This window comes from Protomyctophum bolini (genome assembly GCF_963924005.1).
Source record: "Protomyctophum bolini genome assembly, chromosome: 22".
Taxonomy (NCBI): domain Eukaryota; kingdom Metazoa; phylum Chordata; class Actinopteri; order Myctophiformes; family Myctophidae; genus Protomyctophum; species Protomyctophum bolini.
This window is the reverse complement of record NC_137883.1, coordinates 5821824-5833071: the sequence shown is the minus strand read 5'-3', so window position 1 is coordinate 5833071 and position 11248 is coordinate 5821824. Positions and strand designations below refer to the sequence as shown.

General features: G+C 43.7%; 1 protein-coding gene across 1 annotated transcript; it reads left to right on the top strand.

Annotated features, from left to right (window-relative positions):
• Positions 1–1215: 1215 nt before the first annotated feature.
• Positions 1216–10687, top strand: slc26a1 (solute carrier family 26 member 1). The gene is made up of 7 exons (XM_080755729.1): positions 1216–1715; positions 2479–2685; positions 3507–3753; positions 4900–5131; positions 6436–6619; positions 9343–9630; positions 9770–10687. Exons 1-7 carry the CDS (start codon positions 1296–1298, stop codon positions 10361–10363), a joined length of 2172 nt encoding a protein of 723 aa, XP_080611855.1. The 5' UTR covers positions 1216–1295; the 3' UTR covers positions 10364–10687.
• Positions 10688–11248: the final 561 nt, after the last annotated feature.

The window sequence follows — 11248 nt, the reverse complement described above, 5'->3', positions numbered from 1 at the left end:
AATCAGCTGTATGATGTGTTATTATGGGCATGACTTATTGACTTATATACAGCCCCAAAAAGCCAACGTGCAGTGTCTACGCTTTTGGACACACCGACCTATTTGTGTACCCCATGAAAGGCCTAAGGTCAAATTATCTTGGGGGATTATTTTGGGGCGATAAATAATTACGTCAAGAACAATTAGCGTGTTGACTGTACGCCATTTTCTTTTCAGATGTTTTCCATGAGCTTTCTATCATCTTATTATATAGTATGCAATGTCACTGAGCAGTATGGGTGGGAGGGTTAAGGGATTTCTTTATCTTTTTTGTCCTTATTTTTTATTTCATTTTGTTTCATAAAAAAATAAATAATGTTTGTAATAATTTATCTGTTCAATAAAAACATATTTGACAAAAAAGAACAATTAGCGTAATATCACTTATATTCCCATATGTAATTTGGCTGACCAGTTGAAACACTTTTAAACCCCTTAACCAGTTCAAAGTTGGTGCAACCACTCCAAGGAACAGCAATGTCCGTGTTCACCTATGTGTCGTCCGCCTATGTAGGCTACCTGTATGTGTTAATGAGCACGAGTATGACTATTAGTACCAGTGGGGGTGCTGTTGTACAGAAACAGAGAGAGAGATAGTGCTGTACTGTTGCCTGCTAATGAGAGAGAGAGAGAGAGAGAGAGAGAGGAGGGGGGGGAGAGGGGAGTTGCACCACTCAGTTCACACGGGTGTGATTTTTTTCATAGTTATTGCACTTTGGCCGAAGTTACCTGCACCATGGGTTCCCTCCTCCAATTGTAATGGGACCTTTGCAATAGGGAGTTGGGATGCATGCATTAAGCGTCAAGAGGCGTCAAGAAAAGCGTCGGCAAAGCGTTTCCGTCTTTTTCCCGACTCTACAAGTTGAAGCCGTGCGCTACTATAGCGTCATTTCCATCCACCAGCTGTTTAACCCATTCTGAACGGGAACCCCTTTGGTGTTCTAAGCATCATGTTATACTTTTTAGCTATTGAGAAATAGCAGATCTACAAGCTCGTAGCGCTTATATTTGGTTGGTGAAACCATATGGTTATGTTGAGGTGAAAGCTATCACAGGGCCTGTTTGTTTAATTATTGTTTTCCTTGCACTACTCACTAACTGCCTGTCTAACCTGCCCTCACTCTCAAGTCTATCTTAACGGTAATAATTTCCTTCTGTTATGATCTCACAGGAGCACGGCTAAACCACCCTGCAATCAACTCCCCGCACAACAACCCCTACATCTACCCGACCGCCGCCTGCACCTCCACTGGGTCATGGAGGACGCCACCACCGCCAACAAGGTCACAGAAGCCGACTCACCTCCACCGCATCCTCACCTGGAACGGCATGTTCGCCAGCGCCACACTCCGCTCTCCACCCTGAGAGCCAGGCTCAAGCGGGGCGCGACGTGCTCCGTGCCCAGGGTCCGGGCGACGCTGACGGGGTTCTTCCCCGTGGTGCGCTGGCTGCCAAAGTACAAGCTTCGGGAATACGTGTGGGGAGACCTGATGTCCGGGTTGATCGTGGGCATCATCCTGGTGCCCCAGGCCATCGCCTACTGTCTCCTGGCCGGCGTCGACCCCATCTATGGCTTGTACACCTCGTTCTTTGCCAACATCATCTACTTCTTCATGGGGACGTCCAAGCATGTGTCCGTGGGGATATTCAGCCTCATGAGCCTCATGGTCGGCCAGGTGCAGTAATTGCTCTGCATGGACGAGAGAAAGTTGGAGTGGGAGAATTTGTGATCTCATTATTTGACAGCTGAAGCTCTGCATTGATCAGATTTTATATTAATTAAAAATGAGTGCAGCTTTTATGGTCAGCTTTAGGGGTAGCTGTGGCACAGAAGGTATATACGGTACTAGAGCCTGTTTGGGAACGGGAACCTGCTTCAATTCTGGGTGTCAAGGTCTCCTGAGCAAGATTATGTGCCCATAACTGCTCCTGAGTAGAAGTGATGTAAATAGGTTTTCAATGTAATGAGTCCCGGGATGCAGGGATGGTCTTTTAGATGAGTCCCAGGGACAAATTTAACTCCAATTTAATATGATATGGTTATAATTCATGTAGAAAAAGCATTGTTATACTTTAGCTATTGAAAAATAGCAGAGCTATGAACTCGTAGGTCTGCTATTTTTGAAAAAAATCTTGAAAATGTGCCTCAAATCTTTGAATATATATTATTACAGAGTGAACATTCAACTCAAATCTTTGCTTCTGTGAGGTCCCTGGAACAACATAGTTTTCAGATGGGGGTCGGGGGTATATTACATATAATTTTTGTGGTCCTTGACATGAAATAAAATATCGAGAACCACTGATACAGAAACATACGGTTTGTCAGAAAACTGTCAGGATTTTGAAGACATTTTTTTTTTTTTAATGTCGACGTCAAATGCTTAATTCAGGTCCATTTGGATTCATGGCCGACGATGGTTCCCTTTGCCTCTACAGGTGGTGTACAGGGAGGTGGATCTGGCCTTTGGTCCCAACGAGGACCCCAGCACCGACGCCATGCATCCTGGCATGGTGTTGATGTTGAACAGCACCGAGGGCACCGATGTCTTCGCCAGTGACCTGGAACCGGCGTCGGAGTGCGGCAGGGAATGTTATGCCATCGCTGTAGCAGGGGCCGTCACATTCCTAGCCGGAATTTACCAGGTATGGCCCCCGAGAGAGAGAGAGAGAGAGAGAGAGAGAGGAGTTGCACCACTCAGTTCACACGGGTGTGATTTTTCTTTACTGTCTGCATTAGCTAAGAGTAGGTTGTGGGTTACCTTATATTGGATGTTGAATTGCGCAACATATGCAAGTTAGCATCCATGCTGAGGACCCATACCTATGCCCATATACTCAACATTAAATGTTGAGTTGAACTTAACATAAAACATTAGGGTACCTACTCCAAAATGTCCAGGTTCACAATGGGGCTCTATGGGCTGGCAAGAAGACTATAAGGTGATGTTTCACTAGTCAAAGAAACCATGATTTTTTGAGCTAAACATGTATTCTTTCTTAGCTAGGATATTAGAAATATTGTAGGTTCACTACTGCTACACCAGCTCAGTGGCCTTGTGGTTAGAGTGTCCGCCCTGAGACTGGGAGGTCGGGGTTCGATCCCCGGCCGGGTCACACCAAAGACTCTAACAATGGGACCCAGTGCCTCCCTGCTTGACACTCTGCATCAAGGGTTGGATTGGGGGTAAGTCCCTGCGACATACTAGCGTCATGTTCAGGGGGTGTACTTGTACATCACGCTACAGAAACAGGAGATAGGCTCCTGCCCTATGGGCCTCATGGCTCGGCAAGGCTACTTACTGCTGCTTCAACTTTCTATATGTCCTAAAGGAGCTATACAGGCTATGCCAGTATGGCCATATTAGCCATATTCCAATAGTCCTGATAACGGTTGATTTCCGTATATTTAATACAGTGATAACTTAACCACCAACCCCACCCCACCACCACCACCGTCTCTCCAGATCATGATGGCCGTGTTCCGGTTGGGCTTCGTCTCCATTTACCTCTCCGCCCCCATGCTGGACGGCTTCGCCACCGGCGCTTCCTTCACCATCTTGACCGTGCAGGCCAAGTACCTTCTGGGCCTGAAGATTCCCCGCCACCAGGGCTACGGAACGGTCATCTTCACCTGGTACAACATCTTCGCCAACATTCACACGACCAACTTCTGTGACCTCATCACCAGTGCAATCTGTATCTTCATCTTGGGTAATAATATATACTAAAGCAGTGGGGTTTTTTCCCCCCGAAACCTTTTCATGTCAAGGACTCCAAATTGTTCTCGTATAATGTGTTTGGCCAAAGACGGCAATCTGAAGATGTATATTTTGTACCAGGGAGCTGCATCGCATGCACGATTTGTGTTATTAAAATGTTTCAACCGCTGATCAAAGCAGATCTCCAGGTTAGTGCGTGTAGATAACCGCGCGTCACCAGACCTTCCACCTCAGAGGAAATAGAGTGTAGATTAGACCAGCTACTTTCAAATTGCTAGTAGTAGTAGTAGGGTTAACTCAAATATGGAGACACAAAGGAGGTTCTTTGTGTTGTAGATCAGCAATGTTTTGCCATTATTTGAATTTAAATCCCGAAAAGTAAGCTACTAATTTGGACTGAAGTGATTGAAGCAGGTCATGTTTGCAAATCAATAATATATCAGTATTCTGATATTGACCTGAGGGCCACATTAAGTGAAGGTGGGGGGACGTATGTGGCCCCCGGGGGCCGCCAGTTGCCCGTGTATGTCTTAGGACCTAGACCAGTCCTAGAGCATGAAGCACTTTATTTATTTATTGTCCTAGCAGTGGTGGAAAAACTACTCAATATGTTTTACTTAAGTAAAAGTACCAATACTGCAATTTAGAACTATACTTCGTTACAAGTAAAAGTACGGAATTGAAAATGTACTTGAGTAAAAGTACAAAAGTATCGGCATCAAAATGTACTTAAAGTACTAAAATTAAAGTAGGCCTATTCATATTGCAGAATGTCCCATTTCACAAGTTCAAAATGTGTAGAAAGTCTATTGAAAAGAGCCGATCTACAAGCTCTCAATGCAACGCATTGGGAGCTATGAGCTATACGCAATGTAGTATACCGCAATGTATAGGGTCGAAGTCGTTGATGTACGTTTTCTAATCAAAATTAAAATAGCCAAAGTAACTAGTAACTAAAGTTTTCAAATAATTGTAGTGGAGTAAAAGTACACATTTTGGCTCCGAGATGTAGTGGAGACTGTAGAGTAGAAGTAAATATACTGGAAATACTCAATACTCAAGTCAACAAATACCTCAAAACTGTACTTAAGTACTTAAGTAAAAGTACTTAATTACTTTCCACCACTGTGTCCCATAGTGGCTGGGAAGGAGATCCAGGAGCGCTACAAGGACCGCCTAAAGATCCCGCTACCCACCGAGTTGGTCGTGGTGGCGGGAGCCACGCTGGCCAGTCATTTTGGGGATCTGAACGGCCAATACAGCTCCAGCGTTTCCGGGCACATCCCGACAGGTTTCATCCCCCCAAAGGTGCCCGATTTCACCCTGATGCCACGTGTGGCACTGGATGCCATTCCCCTGGCAGTTATTAGGTATGGTACACCGGTGTGTGTGTGTGTGTGTGTGTGTGTGTGTGTGTGTGTGTGTGTGTGTGTGTGTGTGTGTTCAGTTCAGCCCTATGTGGGAAATCTGAATAATAGACAAGATAAGATAAGAACAGTCAACAGATAAGAAAGAAAGTGCGTGTAAAGACTATGTGAGAAACATTTCAAACAGGACACGAGAAGATAATCGAAATCATAAATTAATTTGCCTGTGCTTCAATTTAACAAACTTAGCGGACACCAAAATGGCGTTTTAATGATTAACTATACTTCTCCAAACTGTATCCTACAGTATGTGATTTGAATGAAATAGGAACATGTTTGTTTACATATTATGCGGGAGTGTCCTTCTTTTAGATAGTTCTGGTAACAAACAACAACAAAGATTCTGGGCAGAACTTTTAAAAACCAAATTCAAAGACAACTGAGGTTGGTTATCAGAAGCAAAGCAAAGTTCTTTGTTTACCCAGGGAAGTGGACTAAGCTCGAGATGCTTGTTTACAGCCACACCCTGCTCATAGAACATTTCATGGTAGGGGTTCAATGTCTTCAACCCCATTGCAATTGCACATTGCAATTCTGCTAAAAAGGTGTTAGCGGTTAATCACAACCACCACACATACTGCCTCAGTGGTTTTAAAATATTTTCAATAGTGTTCAGTATCAACTATGGATTTCTATTTCCACATTTTGTGTGGAAAAGACACACAAAATGAAGATGCGAAGAAAACAAAAACAGGTAATAAAAGCAAGTATGTAAGTGTGATTTCAAAAGACACTTGAAAGAGAGCATTGCATTTGATAGACTAGACCAGAAAGGCCCTGCATAAGGATATCGGTGTGGGGCTATACACTATCAGTGGTTCCCAAACCTTTTCACGTCAAGGACCCCCAAAATTGACACTAATTAGCCTCGCGGACCCCCATTCGAAAAGACATGCCAGGGTCCCCCATAAGAGAAGATCTTTGGCTCTAGCAGTGATTTCTCAACCCGTTTAATTTCAAGGACCCCCAGTTTGATATGCATTAGGCTACGGACCCACCATTTAACGGAATTGTAAAATCAATGTTAATTGAATGTGTACAATTCCATTTGTATCACTCCCAGAGTTACAGACCCATAAGACCCATAAGGGTCCATTTGGTTCCTATATATAAGTATCATTTAGCTGCCCCTGGAACTCCCTCAAGGACCCCTATAGGGGTCCTCCGCCGGACCCCACTTTGAGAACCACCGATATACATGGCACCATGTACAGTACTCACTCTTTTATTTCTTTGCTCTCTCTCAGCTTTGCCTTCACCGTGTCACTGTCGGAGATGTTTGCTAAGAAGAACGGCTACTCGGTTCGTCCCAACCAGGAGATGCTGGCCATCGGCTGCTGCAACATCATCCCGTCCTTCTTCCACTGTTTCACCACCAGCGCAGCGCTGGCCAAAACCATGGTGAAGGACTCCACGGGCTGCCAAACACAGGTGATACACACACACACACACACAGGACACGGCAAAAAAAGGGTATTCTTGAGGCATTTTTCTGCTGTATTCCAAATGGTTCTCAAACATTTAAATGCCAAGGTCTCCCCCTGTCACAGTTACAGACTTGTATAAGGGTTCATTTAGACTCATTTAGAAATAAGGCATAGTTTTACTGGGGTAAAGTTTAGGCATAGTTTTACTGGGGTTAAGTTTAGGCATAGTATTAGGGTTAGGCATAGTTTTACTGAGGTTAAGTTTAGGTATAGGGTTAGGTTTAGGCATAGTTTTATTGAGGTTAAGTTTAGGTATAGGGTTAGGTTTAGGCATAGTTTTACTGGTGTTAAGTTTAGGCATAGTATTAGGGTTAGGCATAGTTTTACTGAGGTTAAGTTTAGGTATAGGGTTAGGTTTAGGCATAGTTTTACTGAGGTTAAGTTTAGGTATAGGGTTAGGTTTAGGCATAGTTTTACTGAGGTTAAGTTTAGGTATAGGGTTAGGTTTAGGCATAGTTTTACTGAGGTTAAGTTTAGGTATAGGGTTAGGTTTAGGCATAGTTTTACTGAGGTTAAGTTTAGGTATAGGGTTAGGTTCAGGCATAGTTTTACTGAGGTTAAGGTAATAGGAATAAGGTTAGGTTTAACCGTTTAAGCATCATTTACTTAGATTACTTTTTTTTAATCTTACACACCCTAGCGTTGTGGAGTCATAATAGGTGAACATTTGACAAATGCAGGCAGACGTTTAGGCCAGAATCGAACATCGGTGAAAATGTAACTATGTGATCGAAGCTTCAGCTACCAATTCACACTCGTATATTACACGGTTGAATTGTGAGTGTGAACAGTAGGCAGTTTAGTAACTTAACCCCACGTCTCTATCATACTGGGCTACTGTAACTATTAGGCAGTGTTTTATTACCGATCAAGTTTATTACAGAGTAATAAAAGTATGATAAAGTGAGATTGGTTACAAGGTTAATAATTATTAATAATAATGACTTGATAGCAGAGGGAAATTCCGTTCTCATGTAGCTAAAAATAGAATAAACATTTAGACATGCGTCCACATAGAAAGCAATTGATCACACCTTGCTGACCATCAGCTGATGGTCATTCATAGGAATTTTATCTTGTCTGTTATTTCTGCCACAATATCTGTATGGCTGCCCACACACTCTCCCTATTAAAACCCACATGCACCCCAGACCTTTTTTTTTGTTACCTGATTTGTTCATCGTTTTGTATTTCATTGTTACAGGTGATTTGTTTATACGTTGTACGTTGTTGTTGGGCAAAATAGCAGATGTACAAGCTTATATCAATACAAAAGTAGCACACAATACAAATATGTAGAAAATCTAGAAAGACATATTTGATACTTTAAAGAAAAATGCAAGTGTGTTAACTTGTGACTTGTGAGCCATCTATTTTGGAAAACGATGGAAACAATTAGCTAAATCTAGAAAATACGTGGAATGTTTGTCTATAATTAATGACATGCCCAAGATAGGGATTCCAGGTTTAAAGTTAAAATGGTAGAATCACAGACAGTATTCAAATTGTGACATGTATCACACTATTAGACAAGTAATGGGGACGCTGTGGTGCGTGTTCCCTCCTCCGCGTCATCAGTGCCCATACCCGAGGCGGGGTTGGTGAAAGGGCCTTTCTGTGTGGAGTTTGCATGTTCTCCCCGTGTCCCCTAGGGGTAGGTATACCCTCACAAAAACAAGCCGTAATCCTGGTCTCTAAACTACCTACCCCTGGCCAGCCGGGGCGCCTAATGGAGGGGAAAAGGAACTGGTCGGAATAACGTGTTCCTTCCACGTTCTATGTCCGGCTGGGGGAATTCCCCCGTCAGGTGAAACGAAGCAGCTTGGACTCAATCCCCCAGGTTGGCAGAGGAAGTGTAGCGCCCATGCAGGATTACAATAAAAATGGGTTGCAAAATCGTGGGATAATTAAAAAAAAAAAAATACAAAATAAATAAAAAAGAAAGGTAATTCATATCTGGGGAGGAGTGAAACATACTGCATTTGCTTGTATACAAATTATTAACTTGGAAAGAGGCGACCCCAAACCAATCTCAGGGCCCTAAACAAATGTTTTCTTTGTTTAGTGGGTCCGGCAGTCCCTGTTAACATGTGGCCACTCATTAGTCAACACCTGTTGACCGAGTCTTATGAGTCTATATAATTAAGTCCTACTCTTAACTCTGTCATGAGGACATAAAATAAAATTAACGAGTTGCCTCATAGTTTCCTGTGTCACTTTTATTTTACTGTCCACTGTGTCCTATAGGGTGCTGACCATTCTCCACTGGCGTTTGGGGTTGGATACTGAAACCAGAATTAAATATTACAGTAATGATTTTCCCACATTTTAACCCATCCTCGTCGGGAACCCCTTTTGGTGTTTTAAGCATTCTGTTATACTTTAGCTATTGAACAATCTGAGATCTACAAGCTCATAGTGCGGCACTTTTACATTCAATTCTGGGGGTCCTTGACAAGAGATAGTTTGAGAACCGCTGACATAGAAACGTAGGTTTTTTTTCCTGAAAACTGTCATGTTTTAGAAGACATTTTGTGGAATCGTCCTCCGGTCTAAATGGGTAAAGAGTATGGGTTTACCCAGGTTATGAATTATGTGTGTGTTAGCCTACAGTACCTTGCCTTGTTGACCAATGAAAGCACGCTTCAAACCGTCTCTCTCGTATAGGTCTCCAGCTTGGTCAGTGCTCTCGTGGTCCTCCTCGTCCTCCTGTTCTTCGCTCCTTACTTCTACGCCCTCCAGAAGTGCGTCCTCGCCTGCATCATCATCGTCAGCCTGAGGGGAGCTCTCCGGAAGTTCCGGGACGTCCCGTCAAAGTGGCGCGCCAGCAAGATCGACGCCGTCGTCTGGCTGGTCACCATGGCGGCGTCGGCACTCATCAGCGTGGAGTTGGGCCTCTTGGTCGGCATCGTGTTTTCCATGCTCTGTGTCATCTATCAGACCCAGAATGCTAAGGTGCATTTTAATTATTTTAGACTTCACTTTCTGTCTTTCCTCAAGTACTGTAAGTGTAAACTATATAATTCATTCATGTAAAGATCCTTGTAAAAGGTCAAACATAATGAACTATCTAATCCGTGTGTCTCTCTTAAAGGTTTCTCTCCTCGGCCGGGCGGATGATACAGACTTTTACGAGGACATGGAGGAGTACAAGAACCTCACAGCCCCGTCTCGTGTCCAGGTGTTCCGCTTCCAGTCTCCCCTGTACTACGCCAACAAGGACTCCTTCCTCAAGTCCCTCTACAAGGCCGTCGGAGTGGACCCTTTCTTGGAGCTGACGCGAAAGAGAAAGGCGGAAAAGAAGAAGGCCAAGGAGCTGGCCGCCAAACAAGACGCCGCGGCTCAGGCTGCGCCGGATAAAACCAACGGAGAGGTGAGCATTGCGCTGGTTCGAAGAGAACTGGACTTCCACACCATCGTCGTGGACTGCTCGGCCATTCCCTTCGTGGACTCGGCGGGCACGGTCGCCTTCAAAGGGCTGCTCAAGGACTACAAAGAGGTCGGGGTGAGCGTGCTCGTCGCCTGTTGCAACACTCCGGTCATCGACGCCCTGAGGAGAGGGGCCTTCTTCGGGAAGGACGACGGAGATATGGACAGTATGCTGTTTCATACCATCCACGCGGCAGTCATGCACGCAGACATGGCAGCAGCAGTAGTGGCGAGAACCACAGAGGATTCCACAGTATAGTGGTATAGAGCTGAAGACGACGACGATGAAGGGTACTACTACTATAGGCCACCTCTTGTTTCTTTTCTCTCATACATAAATATCTTGACCTAACATAGCCGATCTACAAGCTCACGATGTGTCGCAAGCATGGCTCATTGTGCGCTTGCAGACCCTATATGTTTGTCAAATGCTGGCTCCAGAATAGGGATGCTATAGGGTTCAAGTTAATTGAATAAAAAAATTAAATAAATACGCAGTCACACACAGAGTAAGTTGATAACTTACAAGAATGTCTGTTAAGTACATACATTTTAACTGTAAGGTGTTAGTCCTGTCCAGTGTGCGCACACACACACACACACACACACACACACACACACACGGTATCAGAACCTCGAGACCTCAATGGACTCCTGTCGGGTTCAGAGCAGCAGTAGTTCTCCGACCGAGGTTCTCCATGGTGACAGTTGAAGCCTTAATAATTGTTTCTTCAACCTATACAACATCCATGATCTCACTCAAGCACCCAGAGCATATGGTTATACTATAGCACAGGTGAACGCTGCGATGAAGCCAAACAGGCAAATCAATTATTAGATTATGTGTAATGGATCTGCTCCTTATTTTAAAAGATATATATGTTTCACTGTCACCAGTTTATTTCATATAAGAAAAAGTGCAGCTAAACAGTGAGCAAATATTCCTTTCTTTTTAAAATGGCTGCGATTCGTCCGTCTGGTCTAAATGATACAAAACAAAAGAATATGCATTGAAAAGGGAAATTAATAAAGTAGTATATGATATCACTGTATCTGGGTTATGATTGAAAAACAATGCTTTTTTTTTATGTACGTAAAATACATGTAGCCCTTTGTGAATCTCAAGGAATTACTTTCTTTTATA